Genomic DNA, 18,635 nt, shown 5'->3' with positions numbered 1-18,635 from the left:
TGCACCCTCACTTATTAAAATTTTACTAAATACGTTATCGTTAATATATTCGAATCTTAATCGATAAAATTATTTAATATTTGTGTCTATGCAAGGTAAAAGATACTCCACGAGATCGTGACATTAGTCAAGGTACGAACAAACTATACCAACCACCTTCAACTAACAAAAAAGATATGGGCCAAGTAAATTGGATCCAAGCCCATTAGTATTTCATTACCCTTAATAAGCCCAAAGTAAACTACAAAAAAAAAACCCAAGCCCAATAAAAGTCCAGATATCCACAAACACAAAAACCCTAATATAGTCTTCACCATTGCTGAAAAAAAATCACAGAGAGTATCAGTTGCCGCACACAGACGGTGATTCTTCGACTTTCTGCTGCAAATCTCTGTAAGTTTTATAGCTTTTTAGATTTATTTGATCAAAATGCTTAAGGATTTGAAGCAAATTTTGTTTACTTTGCTAAAAGCTAACATAGTCCATGTATGAACCAATTTTTCTTCAATACAATGTGTTTTTTGTGTTTATGTGTTACTGTTTGCGAGCTATGGATTTTGAGCGGTACAGGTAATGTGTACTTGTAGGTTGACGCTAGTGTGAAAAAGATGCGTTTTTTTTCTTAACTTGTTGAGTTGTGATATGTGTTGGTGCTGATAGCTGATAATAGTGGATTAGTTGAGGTGCGTGCAAGTTTGCGCTAACATTATTATCAAAAAGTAGTATTGATAACAAGAGATATAGTGTAAGATGAATATCTGAATACTTAAATGAATGACCTGTATAGTATAGTGTGGAACAAATAAGAATGTTTGTGTAACATTATATTGCTCTATATTAGTAGATAAATTTCTGTTCTTTATGTGATCATAATGCTTTAGGATTGAGCAGAATTATCAAATTGCTAAGAGGTGTTAAAAACCTGTATGGTTTAGGGTACTGATATGTTTTCAATACAATGTCTGTGTATATGTGTTCCTGTTTGTTGCTGGCTATGGATTTATTTGAAATTTGGGAAACTAGAATGAGGAATGGAGAGTGTAGTGGCAGGTTGACTGTAGCTTTTAAAAAATATTAGTTGAATGTGGCACAAACGTGCGGTCAATGAAGTTTGATTGAACCATGGTGTACCAGGGTTCAAATCACAACAATGATAAAAACATTTTAGTTTAGGTTATCGTTTATCATTTGTTGAGTGGATATTGGTGGCGCCTGGTGGATTAGCTGAGTTGCGTGCAAGCTTGCTCAAGGAGATTGTAGTGGTAGATTTAAAAGATAGTATAAGATGGTGCTCAGGTGTGTGACTCTGCGGTCAATGTAGTTGGAATGAAATGTGGTATCCCACAGTCAAGATCATAACATTAATAAAGTTCGTGAAGATGGGATGAACAATGGTATACAAGGATCCATATCACCACTATGGTAAAAAGTACTTAGGTGATTTTTTTCATTTCTTGAGTTGGTAACTGTGTTGGTGGGAGATTGACACCCTTTGGATTAGTTGAGTTGTGTGCCGACTTGCTTGGGCAGCATCATAATAAATAAGCTATCTTGCAGCATTTTTATATCTGGAATGGAAATATTAAGTCCTTCGTGTATGGGCTATTTTATGTAGTAGTATACAAAATTGGCTGTTCAGGACATTCAGAAATTCCATTGCGCAATTTCGTAAAGTTGAAGTTCTAACAGTCATTGCAATTGGTCATATAATCAGTTCATCTGGTTTTCTGTAGAACAGAGGATAATGGTTGCTCTAGGATTGTACTTACATCCACTAATTGGGATTGCTAAATGAAGCTTAGTGTATTAACCATCACAAGATTCACAACAGATTACAGTTATAGCAGGTTGATCTGAGGACTTGAAAGGCTAATGCAATATTAGTTGCCTAAGCCGATATGCCTTTTCCGAGTCTAACCCCATGCAAATTGGTTTAGTTATGTAATTACTTTCTGCATAATACTATCTGGGAACAAAAGAGAAAATAAAAATGCGTTCTTTCAGCTTCATGCACTGGTTCTTGTTATAAAGGCTTTTCTTGACCTTAAAATCTATTTGCATACCTGAGAGCACAGGTTATACCATGTACCTTAGGAAAGTTAGCTTCTCATTTTTTGCAAGGACTAAGGAATATGCTTCACAGGTGTTTATTTTATACGTTAAGAGTAGATAAATCGCTATATTTGATAAAAATATTCAGATTCGCGTGAGAATGAACTATGTATTTTTTGATAGGTAACTAACAAACATTAATGTAACAGGTCTCGTCTAAGGAAATTCTGCAAGGATGGGTCGTGTGCGCACCAAGACCGTGAAGAAGTCATCTCGACAGGTAATTGAGAGGTACTACTCCAAAATGACATTGGATTTCCACACCAACAAGAAGATTTTGGAGGAAGTTGCTATAATTCCTTCCAAGCGTCTCCGCAACAAGATTGCTGGATTCTCCACTCACCTCATGAAGCGTATCCAGAAGGGACCAGTCCGTGGTATCTCCCTGAAACTGCAAGAGGAGGAACGTGAGAGACGCATGGACTTTGTTCCTGATGAATCTGCCATCAAGACTGATCTCATTGAAGTTGACAAGGAGACCCTTGACATGCTTTCAGCCCTCGGCATGTCTGACCTTCCAGGCGTTGTCAAGCAGGCCGCTGAGCCACAAGCAGTGGCAGCTCTCCCATCATATGGCCGCGGTGGAGGTGGTTTTGGACGGAAATACTAATAAGAGAACAGTTACAATGATCTCTTATGATCTATTGAAGAAACTTTTTGGTAGATTATATGTTTAGTTTTCCCTAATTTTTCTTTTAAAGAGTCTTTGAAACTCATTCCAGTGTTTTTGAAACATAAATGATGAACAACCCCTTTTGGTGTTAAAATGCATTTGATACATTCCCTCAATTACATTCATTTTGCTGCTGGCAAATCTTCCATGTGTTGATGGGAATATTGTGGAGTAGTAAATACTTCTTTATCAGTTAAGGTATCGGATATGGAGATGCCTTTTCAGCGTGAAATTAAATTTAGTCGGGCTATAACGTGGCTTTACCGGGGTAGGAAACAAGAAAAAACGACTACTTGATAGAGTTTTTGGACAGAAAAACCACCTATACATTGACCAGCAAACAGTACTTAATAATTAATTAGTTTCCTTAATTAATGATTAGTACTGTCCTTGAGCATGCTAACTGAGTCAGACTTATCATTATTAGTTCTTATTTAAATATTAACACACCAGCCCCAACCATACATTAGGGAGTCCTTATATGTTTTCTAATAGCGGTACTTGAATTAGTTTATATGTATCTCAATTATTTTATCGAGTATTTACTACTCTTTCTGTTCATTTTTATTTATCATATTGCTCTTTTCGAAAGTCAATTCGATTAATATGAAGACGTTTGACCAAAGTTTTTGATAAAGAAATAAAAACTTGTGAAAATAATGGCCAAAAACACTACCTTTTCAAATTATTTAACAAAATACGAAATATTACTCTGATTAAAACACTTTATTTCTCAAAATAAATTAATTCTCAAAGTTTCGCTAAATAAATTATAAATGTTAAATTCCCATATTTTTCGCTCACTTCATTTACTCTATAGAATATATTAATTGACTTCTATTATATTACTAACAAGTATGCATGAATGGAACTTGCTAACCCTTAATTGTTTAATTAATTATCAACATTAATCATACTCACTTTGTTATATTAAGGGACATAATCTCTTAATTAATTGGATATTTTGAGATTAATTAAATTTAAAATGATCTTCCCAATCATAGAGTTAAGGTGGCATGTGCCCCCTAATTGTCCATACATGCATTTGTAATAAATCATTAAGAGTGGTAGAAAGGGAACCAAAACAGTTCATATACATACATTATTTTTGCCCCTACAAAAAAAAAATTAAAAAAAATCAATATAATAAGTCCAAAAATTCTAATTAAGTTGGTTAACACAAATATTTTAATCACACGAGTGAAGGATCACCAGAAGTTTCTTGTTAATTTAATACCATTTTTTAAATATATAATTGACTTTTAAAAAAATATAAATATTGAACCATTGTTGGAACTTTGCACTTGACAAACTAAAGTCCTTTTTATTTAGGTATAACATATAAATATGATCGTTAATTTTTAGTTCATCAGATAATTATGGTTGTTAACTTTTTATTTAAGTATAATATATAAATATGATCCTTAATTTTTAGTCTATCTGATAATTATGATTGTAAAATTTTTATTTAGGTATAACATATAAATATAATCCTTAATATTTAATTCATTTGATAATTATGATTATTAATTTTTTTTAGTGTACTAGTATACATTCTAACTATTCAAAACTTAAACAGATAAATACTTCAACCCACCTAGCAAAATTGGTTTCAACTCACATAATAAAAATAATTATTTTGTGATTTATGTGCGTTACTTTCAAAATAAATCATATATATATATGTGTGTGTTTGAGAATTTAAATATAATCGAACTAATATAAATATCAAACATCAATTAAACTCAGGCAGTTGATAAGATTGCATCAAAGAGACTGATATCTTACCATAATTTTGGTGAATATTAACAACTCTCTTTCAACTAATAATGACATATTGTGTTTTCTTTTAACTTGTGGACAAACTTATGTATCTTTTTTTTTTAAAAAAAAAAAAAATCATTATTTGTAAGTATTGCATGTGACAACATTTTCTATTTGAGATGACTCTATAATTTGATGTTTATAAATTTTAATTATTCAGAGTGAAATAGTTTTAGTGACTAAGTAGATTTCTTAATATATATATAAGTTCAGGATTTTGAGGCATAACGATTAATATAATGATTGAGTTTATAATATATATTTTCTTAAACAAATACATAGTTTTAAAATAAAATATTGAATTCTATCGAATCTGTAACTTTTGTAATAAAAGTGTACGTTTCTAATTTAATAATCTTTGATCGATAATTTATTATATTAAAAACTATGCTAAATAAAAGCTCGAATATTACTTAAAATATCTTTATATTTTTTATTTGCGTATCAATTTGTGGCCGTTGGAATGTCTCTAATAGAGTTGGGGAAACCTTATAGTATATGCCAATAATAATTAATATATAGTTTATATTTTGTGCATAATTCATTTTTTAATATAGTATTAGATTAAATTGACTTATACAAAAGTTAGTAAATTACGTAGCAATCCTAATACGATAATTTATAAATTAGAACAATAATTTGTTATAACTGATAATGATAATCTAACCATTACTTCTTCTTTTCTTTTTTTTCAAAAAAAAAAAAAAAGCTATGAATTTGTTGCTAAATTAATACATTGTCCATCACTAAACATGATTATTTTCGATAAATTCAAGATAAATTGGTGCTAATATGTGTTATACTCCCTCTGTCCATTTTATTCGTCATGTTGAGAGGGTTTTTCGAAAGTTAATTTGACTAACTTTCAAAGTTAAACTGGATTATATTAATTCGATATTCAAACAAATAATTAGGTATTCAAAAACTATACGAAAAGTAATATAAATTACAATTTCTTGCATATCAATATAATGAAATATACATTGTAAAATATTGATCAAAATTCTTATCGTCCGACTCTAAAAAAGAAAACCATGACAATCAAAAGTAGACGGAGGAAGTATAAAATTAACGATGATTCTTTTTTTAAAGTTTGAGTAGACATTATTTAGTGTGAGATAATTTATATTGCGAGTCTCGATCTCCGATAGACTTGTATTCCAGTTAAAACTTTTCAATCTATAATAATAAAAAAGTAAAATTAATTTATACAGTCGATCAATCCCAAACTTATTTAGGACTGAAACGTTATTCTTATTGATGAAATTTATTCATTAATTCTATTTTTTAATAGTAAAAGTTATTATTTTTATATATAACTTAAATATATAATCAATGAACTCATTGCAAGAAGAGGAAAATATAGTGATATAAAAGCAAAATAATAATAGTACCACTTTACAATAAAATTTTGAAATTTAGTCCCTTTCTGAATTCTGACCTTTTTTATTATATTGCCAAGGACAGTCATGTGTAATATATCTTATAGTAATGTTTTTATTTTATTTTTTTTATTATTTTTGTAGGAGAGTTGTTAATATTCCTATAAATAACTCACATGATGTCTGCCTATTTTTTTCTTTTTAGGTAGTCAACTTAATTATTACCACATGACATATAAGTTTCATAATTATGACAATTAACTCACATATAACTTTTAATTATTTTTTATATATATAATTTTAAGTTAAAATAGACCTCAATCAAAAAAAGAAAAGATATAAAAGTAATTTGTTGTATAAACTATTATACATTCGCGTAGAATCTAAAAAATGATATATTTTTTTATCGTAGTTTCTACCATGACGGGATGACATAAGTATTAATAGTTGATTTCATATTTAAGTTCGTAATCTATAAATCAAAACGAAGATAACTTTTATCATTATTCTATAATTTTCCTTAGGCAAGAAGATAGGAAACTCCCTTTGGTATATTATTGTATATGATGTATAAGGACACATCTTATCACAAATCTTCCAATGAAATCTTATACCCAACATTATTATATTATAATATTTTTCATGAGTTGTAAATGAAATGAGAGATTAAGACATTAAACAATAATGGAGGCTGCAATTTGTTGGCTAAACACACTTGATTAAAAAAAAAAAGATTTTAAGTACATCATTGTTTAATTTCAGTTGACAAATAATAACTAATACTATGTCCTATTCTTTTTTTTTAAATTTAAGTCTGATGCATTTTTGGATGATCTGATATAAATGCGATAATAATTTTGAAAAGTATAGATCATGTAGGTGTTTGATATTCGTTATGAAATACGAACTGATTTAAATTCACCCCGCCTAAGTCTTTTTTTGTTTAGGGAAGAAAAGTATGATTATATTTTTACATGATATATTTAAATTTGCGCAACATAAAATTTCTTGTTAAGAATAGAAAAATACTTACTTTAAAGGTTTAAACTCATCATGATCTCTTGTTGAGAGCGGAGAATAACTTTATATAATAACAAAAATAACAAGTTAACAATATATTTTGTGTAATCTTATATAATAAGGTGTAAAAATAATTTCATATACTTTATCCTATATTTAATATAAAAATATTATTTTTGATAATTTCTCTGACTTAAAAAAAAATAACTATAATTTTTATAAATATTTATTTTTTCCATAGACTTGAAATTCGAACTTGAAACCTGAAGCTGACTACTATATTCATTTGCATTTAATACTATTAAATTCTTCAAGCCAACAATTAAATACACACATGAAATGTCCTACTACTCCCATTTCCTTTCCACCTTCCTCTCTCTCTCCCCTTTCATTATATACTCAAAACTCACAAGTTTTCATATTAAAAATAAAACTCCATTGAAACTCTATACTCAACAAGAACTTAGAAAAAAAAAAACAAAATCCCAAGTTCAAAACATTTACAAATATGGCCAAAAAATTGAAGATTTCTTCTATTTTCAAGAAAAAAGAATTAGGGCTAGCCACTTGGCAATGGCCATCTTGTACACATTCTAAGACTCTATCTTTTAGAGGTGATGACAACATTTTCAAAACTATAAATTCAGTGTTCTTTGACCCCTTTGATGGAATTGAAACTCCACAGTCTTATTCCACAAATTCATCATTAGATACTAATAGCATTTCAATAGAATCCCATGAAGAAATCATAAAAGGGGCTAGATCAGAAAGGCTATTTTTTGAACAAGTGGCTACAAGTTCAATTTTTCAAGAACCACAAGAGGAAAATCAAGAAAATGATTTGCCATTTAAAGAGAGTGTAATTTTGGCTATGGAATCAAAAGATCCTTATTTGGATTTTAAGAAATCAATGAAGGAAATGGTTGAGAGTCAAGGGATTAAAGATTGGGATAATTTACAAGAATTATTAGCATGTTATTTGAAATTAAATGGTGAAGTAAATCATGGTTTTGTTTTAGGTGCTTTCGTCGATCTACTTGTGGAACTTGTTATCCCTACTACTCCGAGTACAAATTCGGATAATTCAATTACTTCTTATTCTTCCGTTGCTTCTTCTTCTTTTTCTTGCCCCTCGTCTCCTCTGTCTTCGTTAGGACATAAAGAGACTGAGGAGCAAGAAAATGCAAAAGTCTCGTAAGACATAGTGTATCTTCTTTTATTCATAGTGAAAAGAAAATTTTTCTTCTAGTTCCGTTGAATGTTCTTACAATTCAAAGAAGGCTTGTCAGAATTTACTGAGTGAGTTGGTTCAATACGATTTCTCAATCAGAATTCAACTTTTTTCAAAAGGAAGAAAAAGGACTACTCCAACTCCATCTTAACGAGTGACACCATGCATCTAAGTACACCTTCCTTATTCATCGAAATTTATTGACTCGAGAGTCGAATAATTCAGATTCAACCTATCAAATGATTTTTCACTCCAAAAATTTAAATTTGAGGCATGTGGTTAAAAACTGAGGGGTCAAAACTATCATGTCACACCTATCAATGATTATGTAATCACATTTTGTGTGTACAATATATTATTACATATTAATTTTTATCTGTCTTACACCATGACCCAAGCAAGTTTTATCACTATGTACATATATATATATATATAAAGATGATCAATAAAATGAAAATGTTATTTTGTTTAAATATAATTTTTTTTTTACCTTTTTATCATTTTAGTGATATATTTATTTGTTTACCTTTTCAAAATTGATATTATTAATTTAAAAAAAATTGTGTACTCCATTGCATCCTACCCACCATCTAAATAAGTAAAATGAAACAAAAATATTCAAGAGGCACACTTTAAAAAGTCATAAATTGGAACAAATTAGGTAACATTAAGTGCTTTTTATCCCCTTTTTTATTCCATCAAAAAGAAAAAATACGAGCTTTCAGAATCCAATGAAATCTTTGTAAAGTCGATCATTACGAGTGTTATGATTCATTCGATTGGCAGGTCCAATCGATTCATAGCTATTATATGATATTGTTGCTGAAAATGTAAAGTTTTTATGTCACTTTTTTGTTTTGAACAAGACAATTGCAATCACCCTTTTGTTCAATAGAAACAAAAAAAAATGTGTCTACCACTCCTAAAAAAATCATAAATATATATTTGTGCGATAAAATCGTGTATAATAAATTCTTATAATTTTTTGTTTTTCTTAAAATATCAGCGTTACACAAAAAAATTTATTATCTGAATCTCCTTTATCAAAAAAAACTTACGCTATATATAAGATTAAATTTTTTTTATATATATATATAATAAGTATTGAATTCCTTTAATCACATATAATTCTACTTAAACTTATTTTAATAGTCATCAAGATGCACATAAACTTATTTTAGCTCTATTATTACATGAAAAAAACGTAGAAGAATAAGATATTCAAATGCTTTCAAAACAGTAATAAGATGAGGAAAATGCACAGATATCCCTTCAACCTATGCTCGAAATCTCAGAGACATACTTATACTATACTAAGGTCCTATTATCCTCCTGAACTTATTTTATAAGTAATTCTCTATCCCTTTTCGACCTACGTGGCACTAGCTTTAAAAAAAAAAGTCAACCAGCGTTGGATCGATAGTGCCACGTAGATCGAAAAGGGGTAGAAAATTATTAATAAAATAAGTTCAGGGGGATAATAGGATCTTAGTATAGTATAAGTGTGTCTCTAAAATTTCGGACATAAATAGAGGGGGTACTCGTACATTATCCCAATACGATATGATCACATGATCATGTGGTAGCAGTTAAGAAGTTCATGACATGATCATGTGGTGTGAATTAGAGTACAATTGTTTGTACAAATTCAGTTTAAATTAGTTTTATTTAAATGTTGCTCAAAACAATATATATATTTTGTATATTTATATATATATAAAAAACAGCCTGGAATGACAAAAATATAGGACCATCTTGCACTCTTTACAATATTACCATCAATCATCTAACATAATGTCTGCCTAAAGTACTCTCCCCACCATTATTTTGGACTATTTTTTATAGCGATCGTGTTCGAGTCAGTTTATAGACACTTTCAATTATTAATGAGTACTTATTATTATCTTTACTTGGCTCATTTTACATGCATCATATAACTCTACCTATATTGTGCATTCAATTATTTCTCTTAGGAGATTTGAAATATAAAGAAGCAAATTTATAACGAACACAAATGGATTGAGTTTCTACTATATATATACGTAACACATAATGATAACGTCGATATTTTCAGGATTCAAAAAATAAAGAGAGAAGCACACCAGGAGGCCTAGGAGGCTCGACGTTTATAATAAATACATATTCAGTGAAGGAGATTCTGATAAACCTCCGACCTCGATAACAAATGTTACTGACTTTGTATACGCAGTATAATTTTCCAACCTTACCATCACCTAGTTTATCAGTCCTATCAAGATATATAAATAAATAAAAAGAAATCACCTAATGTTTTTTTCATATCCACTGAAATTTAAACCTTGATCTATCTCATATAATGCCTATGCATTTTTTGACAAATGGGCCACCCCCATAACTCACAAGTGACATTATTTGGGAAGTATATGATATAATGCATGCATGTTTTATTTGAGAATTGAGATCCAAATGAGCTGAAATTTGTTATGAAATATAATACGGTGTCTTTTGTGAATGATGAGATAATATTATATTTTATATCAAGGATGAAACATGAGGCTTTTCCATATTTACGAAGGCACCGACCATCTTAAATAATCATCTGATATTCGATATTCACTTACCTTAACTAGTTCGAGATTGTATCATGCTTGGGATACTCTCATTATTAGGCATTTGTTCTAATGTCAACAGTCAAATCCGAAGCCTCTGACTAAAATGAAAAAATCTCATCCGTTACGATAAAACTCTTGATGGGTAAATAAAATCTTACTACTTTACTAGTTTCCATTTGTCTTCAGCCCATTATTTGAGAGTTAGTTCATGAGACTTTGCCTAAATAGTTGCTTGTATAACTTGCGAGTCACTGAACTCTAGTAGTTTTGACTTGAAACCTATAAAAGCGAGTGAAAATAATATATTTCGCTTTGTGTCCTGGAATTAGAACTCATAAAGTTGAAATCCTAAATCCGATTTTGTTAATGCTAGCACCAGACAAAAATGAGTTCTAATTTTGTCCTTTTGACATAATGAAATAATTGTACTCATCTTCACATGCTTGGAAGCTGAATAAGAGGCAGAATGAGCCCATGAAACTGACACAAAATGGCCAGGGGTTAAGTCCAACTTTCCTGTTGAAGCCAAAAGAAAACACATACAATAATAGAATTCCAATATTGAATCCACAAGTTTGTTAGAGAAAATGTTTGTACTCAAATTGTATTGTGAGTGAGTCATAATATTATGCACTCAGTACATCACAGAGGCAGAGACAGGATTAGAAACGAAAAAAGAAAATGTCGCGACTGAAAGTCAAATCTCTGACTCAATAATATGCTTGATGGGATGGTAAGTACCCTTCCATCGTTAACCAGAGGTCTCATGTTCAAAATAACAATCACTAAAAGTTCTACTTTTCATTATTGCAATGAGAGAAGAATAATTTGGTCCCTATTATCATTGAAACCTGATGGGGACACTAATACTTTCTCCCTTTCTAACCACAACTAGCTTCTAACAAGAAGATATGGGGTATTAAGAAATTGACAACCAAACATGAGAAGTGCAGGATGTCCGACAAAAGACGTTAGAGAGTAAGTCAGGAAGTAGCAAGTACCTAGTGGAATAGTTGAGGTGCACATGAGCTGAACAGGACACGGGACACTACCATTATTAGAAAGAGAGATAGAAGAGCAACAGTGACCTAAACAGTCCTGCGATCACTTCTCAACCTGCAACTACACAAGGACGTAGCAGGTACCTAGTGAATAGTCGAGGTGCACGCGAACTGACCTAGACACGGGACATCACCATTATTTTCATCTATGTTTTGATCTTCTGATTACTAAAACGAAAATTCAATGCAATAAAGAAGTTGACATTGTTTCAACAGGACTACCTAATGAGACTCACTTAATTTTCACATAAATCATCAATGTAGAGGGTTAAGTATACTAAAGCTTCACTTCTTATTCTAGTTACTCATGCCTAAATCTAAACATCCTATAAACAGAAGACCGTTTACATCTATATCGTAACTTAATCATATCCTAAACTCTAATCTTCTTTGTGATTAGATCCATTACTCAGAAAAGATCAAGGCCAGTCAGAGGAGCATCTCTCTGGTTGATAACTCCTTTCTTATTGACTGTAGAAACTCAAATATCAATTAAAAACAAGAAATTTCAGTCCCATTCAGAATAAATCAAAATTCTCCCTGCTATGAACTCAAAAGTTTAATATGGTAGACGTGCTGATAAAATAATCAAGAAGCCCCCTTCAATTGACATGTGTTCAAAAGAAATCTTTTCAAGATTTAAAGTTAAAAACAAGCAAAGTTTACAACAGCAAAAATACTTGTTGATTTATATATAGCATGACAGCAGGTACCTCATTGCCATGCTGACCCGAAAACTTCCACCAACTGTAGATCTCTCATCCACTGTCTGATCTTAGTAGACAGAAATCATTGACTTAATCAGAATCCACAAAGTATTCTCCTTCATCAGATGGCTCATCAAAGGAACGCATGTCAAGCTGGTAGCGAAGGATTCCTCCAATGCCACCAAATCCTCTGCAGAACTGTGACCCCTCTTGAGACCTGTTAGTGACAAACTCAAGTGAACAACCAAAAGTTTTGTATTCATTGGCAAACCACTCCAACAGGGGCATTTTATCCTGAACCTCCAATTCAGCTGATGTGGCAGAATCCTTAAAGTTACTATTATCAGCCTCTTGCTCCTTGTTTAGGTGCTTAATGACGATCTCATTAGTCACACTGTTTTTCAATACGTAACGGTTTATATCAAGATTTTCCCACACAATTAGAGTTTCAACAGCTCCCATCTCCAAACCTTTTATTGTGTCATCCACACCGAATACATACTTGCCAGTATCTTGACTGATTTCCTCAAAGAATTTCCCTATCAAGCGCTTTTCTTGTATAAACTTCACATTTGCCAGTATCTCTGCAGACAGCTCGATTGCCTGATTGAAGCCATTTTCTCCACCATAGGACACATCAACCACATTAAGTATCTTTGCTTGTAGACGTGGATCAAACATATCAGATTGGCTTAGCTCCGTCTTGAAATCAGCTGATCCAGCAAGTATTAGTCCAGATACATTTGGCTGGCTAGTGGCTGGGTTAATGAAGAATTGAGTAGCAAGCTCTGCTGTCTTTCTCACATAATTATGACGTTTCTCCATTCGAAGACGAGCAAACCGAAGAGCTGATTGACCTCCTCTTCCATGCTTCTTTGGGAGATCAACAGTGAACTTATGAAGAACTTCTCGGGTGTTGCCACTCAAGGTCCCAAAAAGGGTCCCATTACCATCCATGACAATGAAACCAAACTTCTCATCAGATTCCAACAATTCACCAAGAGGTTCAGTATGAAATTTGTTGTCACATAAGTATAGAGACGCATTTATGGGTTTAAAAGGCGTAAGATCAAAGGTGACCTTCTTTTCCTTTCCATCATCCGTCACTATAGTTCCAGTGTAAAGCAGCAAACCATTAGGAGGAACTTTGTTATAAAGTTTAAGCCTCTGCTGAGCAGACGTTATTGCACCAAGCACAGACTGACGGTTTACTCTGCTCTTAATATTTGATGCAGTACCATATTCTTCTGCCAGCATCTTGGTAATACGAGATATCTGATCACCAGGGGGTATGATAAGAGAGATCATGCTGGTGCCATTTCCTCTGGCAGATTGTAGGGCTTTGATTAATTTTTTCATTTTCCATATTTCAATATTCTTATCATTTTCTTGGCCATCTGCCATTATTGCCAATTGATCCCAAGCACCTGCTTCAGCTACGAATCAATCTAAAGTAGAGGCATATTGAAGACAAATTAGAGTCCACATAGATCAAATACATAAGAAACAAAGAAACATGAGATAAGAAAAATAAACTGCAGGTGCATTCCAAAGTAAGTATTTTGGAGAAGTATGATCCGGATGTATCAATGATCGCATATTCCATCACACATAAAGGATCAGAAGTACTTAAAACTGAGAGAGATTTTAGCATATCCTTATAATAACTATCTAACAGGTTCAATTGAACAAACAATCTGTCTTATTGGTTTATGTACTTGACAACATGCATGAAGACTTCTAGGGAAGCATAAGGAGAATTATGCTGTCTTCAGCTTGCACTTGCACAATTGAGAACATCATAAGTCTTCTTTTTGCATAGAGTGTCTCCTAGTTGTAACTAAGAACTAACTCAATCAACTACACCAATCCTAAACTGGTCAAGTCCAACTATACAAAGCCTCTTACGCAATACCACTTTATTCAAGCCTATTTCCTTCCAATGCTGAATAACTTGTCTTTAACCAGAAATAATATACCAGCTGTAACTAAATGCCGAGAAAATTAACTTAGGTTGGATATGAAGAATATCAAACCCACATACTCAGCTAAAAGTGATGGCTGGTTTAAAATCTTGTAAGGACAGAGCACTTTTATAAATCTCTAATCAGAGACACCAATAAAACAACTCCCATACCTCAAAGTTGTGTCGCTTGGACTCTTCAAAAATGTCAATGGGTGTGTTTTGGATTCTTCAAAAGCAGTGTATTTTTTGGAGAAGAACCCGCACACTTAGCCTCTAAGCAATATATAACACAACCTTTATGTTAGTATGGGTCTAACCACACATTATTACTAGCCCTACTGATGCGTACATACATCAGCTGAAACCTTCTACCACAAAGCAGTTAGCCTTTATGTTCCATTACAAATCTTAGGCCATTTTCATTATTTACCCATTGATGCCTTATACATCACACCCTTTGGGGTGCAGCTCTTCCCCAAAACCCACGTTAGCGCGATACTTTGTGTACTTTGGCTTCCCTTTTGATTCTTTACTAGAAAGATAAAACATGATCCCAAATTCCGAATTTCACATTTTGCAGTAGTGCTAACACCACTGATGAAGGAACCAATAATCTATCAGATTACCATATGAAACAAAATCAAGAATTCAAGCAAATCCCAGCTATAGATTCCATTTAGAAGTATACTAACCAATAATACCTTCAATCCAACAAAACCCAAATCAAAACTTTCAAGCCAAACCATAAAAGGACATCAAGAATCTCAAAAGATCACAGCTGAAGATTCCAATTCTAAGGAATTACAACCATGAATAACTTCAATCCAGCAAAACCCATATAAAAAAACAAGCTAAATCATATACGGAAATCAAAATTCTCAAGAAACCACAGCTAAAGATTCCAACTTTGAGAAATTCCAACTAATAATACCTTCAATCCAGCAAAACCAATACCAAAAACTACAAGCTAAACCATAAAAATAAATCAAAAATCACAGTTGAAGATTACACTTTTGAGGAATTCCAACTAATAATACCTTCAATCCAACAAAACCCATATCAAAAACTACAAGCTAAACCATAAAAGTAAATAAAAAATTACAGTTAAAAGATTACAACTTTGAGGAATTCCAACTAATAATACCTTCAATCAGCAAATCCCATATCAAAAACAGCAAGCTAAACCATACAGAAACTCAAAAATCCCAAAAAGTCACAGCTAAAAATTTCAATTTAGAGAAATTCAAACCAATAGTACCTTCAATCCAACAAAATCCATATCAAAAACAGCAAGCTAAACCATAAAAGGAAATCAAAAAAAAAAATCACAGCTAAAGATTCCAACTTTGAGGGATTTCTACCATAAATAACTTCAATCCAACAAAACCCATATCAGAATTACAAGAAAAATCAATAAAAAAGATGCTAATTTTGAGAGAGAGAAGGGGTAGAGTACCTGTCCGAAGCAGTGTTTGGAGTAATCTTGAGCACAAGCTGGTTCATGAAACTGTAAAATCCCAATATTAATTGTTTTCCTATGAAAAAATATACTATATTATATTTATTATTCATTAAAAAAAAAAAGGCAAATAAATATTTGGTAAGTAAATAAATTTTATCTTCACCAAATTAGAAGTATGTATAAATCTATTAAATAAATACTTACCCAATGTGAAAAAATATAATAGGACAAATATGGTCCAAAGTTGGAAAATCATTTGTTTTATTTATGATTATCATAAAACACAGTAATATATTTGAAAGAAGACATTAAAATAATACAATTTTATTTTTTAAATGTAAAATTGTAAGACTATAATTTATAAACCACATTTTAGAACAACAATTGCAAAACAAGGTCTCTTTTATAAGATATGATTAAATTACTCCATATGTATTGTATGGATTGACAAATTTATTTAAAATATCATCCTCAAATTTCAATTATATAATTGAAATTTTAGGATAATAACTATTATTTTCTTTAAAACGAAAATTGTATTAATAGCAAATTAATTATCCACATTAAATGTCATAATCACGGTTTGATTTAATTGTAACCCGTAATAAATTGTTGTCATTTGTCTCTTTCTGCCAAGGTTTTCTTGCTCGCCACTCTCGACAGTCTTTCCCTCGCCCCTTTCGCTTTTATACAAATACAAATGTATAAAATGTGTTTGTGTTTGCATAAAGCGAGAGAAAATTATATATACAAATACATATACATATATTATCGTCCTATACACTTATGGCTATACAAATATAAATCATTTTCTGTCTAGTTTTCTTTTGTCTTTCTCTCTTTCTCGCTTTGTACAAACACAGATTATATAATAATTCTTTTGTATATGTATACCGAAACAGATTATCCAATTACTTCTTTTGTATACGTATAGCGAAATACACATATTAATAACCATAACAAACATAAAATTTATTATGAAGCACAATTATGTAAACTATATGTATAACATACAAATATATTTTTTATGCTAGTTATATGTGAAAGTTGCTCAAAATTTCACTTATGGGCTGAAAACTCATTTAAGTAAGAAGCCCATTATTTAACTTTGGCCCATCATGATATGGGCCTTAACAAATTAAAACCCAAAATACATTCCAATATAGGATTATTTCGAATAGTTATTTAATTTTTAATTTTATTTTAAAATAGTTGAGTAAAAATAATTTTTGACGGGAATTTCGAGACTCAAAGTGTACCACTCGAAAACTAGCAAAAAGCCTCGTTGTTTAGGGGTGATCTCATAGTTTCTACGGGATAGAGATGATGGGGTCAGTCCATGAATTTTTCTTCCTTTTCTTTTGATGCATTTCGCTCAAATGATTGAAGGTAGATATAGTTTATTAAGTTGTTCACGAGGGTCAACTTGATCATTATTCCCAAAGATCTCATATGAGGAAACCTTAGAGAATTGTCAACTTCAACTATCGTCTATATTCGATCGATACTACATCTGATCAATTGTTCATCATACCTTCTGTACGTTCTCGACAGCTCATCTTTGTATTCCCACAATTTATGGAGGATCACAAGGATTTAGTACAAAAATTATGACATGTCATCAATAAGTTTTGATGAATAATAAACTTGTCAAAATCTTGGCAAATCACCAGAATTTAAAAAAAAGTTTGAGTTGTAACTTTTAAAAGTACAATTGCTCATATATTAAGCAAATCGTAACGAATTTTTTAAGAGTGAGCTTATAACATGTCTTGATAAATCTGTCACAATCCAAACTCATAACGCGTATTATTCACTTTAACGTAACTGATCTCACAAATTTATCTCTCGAACTATATATCATCATCCAATTTAAAAGTCTGTATCAGATAACCTTTAAAATTTTACTTTTCATTCTTATTTGCAATTCACTCAAGATATCACAAACATTCCTTTCTTCTAAAACTTATCACCCTAAAAAAAAAAATGTCATATGCCATAAATTAAAGTTGAAAAGGAACTCAACTAAAAAAAAAGAAAAAAAGAAAAAAACATTCTTTTTTAACTTTAATGTTTTTGGCACATATTTTTTGACTAATTAAGTCACCAACCCAACATACATAAAAAGGGGGATGTGTGCTTCTCTTTCTCTAATTCTATCATGAATTTACTTTTAACACACATATATATAATAAAAAAATATAATCACCAAAGATTTATCAGTATAATAACATATTAATTAATTATTTTATCAAAAAAGATGATATATTTGTAATTATTTTATATATGATATGATTGTGTAAACCTTATTACACCATATTATATAAAATTTAAGTCGTATACACTGGTCATATAAATATATTTGTATTATTAAATTATTTATGAGCCAGATAATTTTTAATTACTATATTCTTTTTCGAGTGGACATTAAATTTAAAATAAAAAGATAAAAATTTTAAAACTTTTAATCTAAAATAAATCTTATGTATATAAAACAAATAGAAAAATTAATAATAAATTGAAAGAAATGGTAACTATCATATTATTATTATTTTTTAATCTTATATCAATGTATATAAATTAGATTCTTTTGGTCTCTCTTTTTA

General features: G+C 30.8%; 3 protein-coding genes across 4 annotated transcripts; 2 read left to right on the top strand and 1 right to left on the bottom strand.

Annotated features, from left to right (window-relative positions):
- The first annotated feature begins 343 nt into the window (after positions 1-343).
- Positions 344-2,901, top strand: RPS17 (40S ribosomal protein S17). The gene is made up of 2 exons (NM_001247749.2): positions 344-393; positions 2,262-2,901. The coding sequence occupies exon 2, from the start codon at positions 2,288-2,290 to the stop codon at positions 2,720-2,722; it is 435 nt and encodes a 144-aa protein (NP_001234678.1). The 5' UTR covers positions 344-393; positions 2,262-2,287; the 3' UTR covers positions 2,723-2,901.
- Positions 2,902-7,488: 4,587 nt separating this feature from the next.
- OFP10 (OVATE family protein OFP10) lies at positions 7,489-8,447 on the top strand. Its single transcript, NM_001366818.1, has one exon. It carries the CDS (start codon positions 7,520-7,522, stop codon positions 8,207-8,209), a length of 690 nt encoding a protein of 229 aa, NP_001353747.1. The 5' UTR covers positions 7,489-7,519; the 3' UTR covers positions 8,210-8,447.
- A 4,027-nt stretch (positions 8,448-12,474) lies between these two features.
- Positions 12,475-16,453, bottom strand: LOC101246720 (eukaryotic peptide chain release factor subunit 1-3). 2 transcript variants are annotated; one of them, XM_069297601.1, is made up of 3 exons: positions 16,234-16,453; positions 16,024-16,102; positions 12,475-14,049 (listed from the first exon to the last, which is right to left on the bottom strand). In XM_069297601.1, exon 3 carries the CDS (start codon positions 14,003-14,005, stop codon positions 12,692-12,694), a length of 1,314 nt encoding a protein of 437 aa, XP_069153702.1. In that variant the 5' UTR covers positions 14,006-14,049; positions 16,024-16,102; positions 16,234-16,453; the 3' UTR covers positions 12,475-12,691. The 2 variants fall into 2 exon arrangements, with proteins under 2 accessions (XP_069153702.1, XP_004239730.1); XM_004239682.5 differs by lacking the exon at positions 16,234-16,453 and having other exon boundaries at positions 16,024-16,120.
- Between the last annotated feature and the right edge of the window lie 2,182 nt (positions 16,454-18,635).

This window comes from Solanum lycopersicum, chromosome 5, assembly GCF_036512215.1.
Source record: "Solanum lycopersicum chromosome 5, SLM_r2.1".
NCBI classification, from domain to species: domain Eukaryota; kingdom Viridiplantae; phylum Streptophyta; class Magnoliopsida; order Solanales; family Solanaceae; genus Solanum; species Solanum lycopersicum.
Note: the sequence above shows the minus strand (reverse complement) of the source record. Positions and strands in the feature narration are given on the sequence as shown.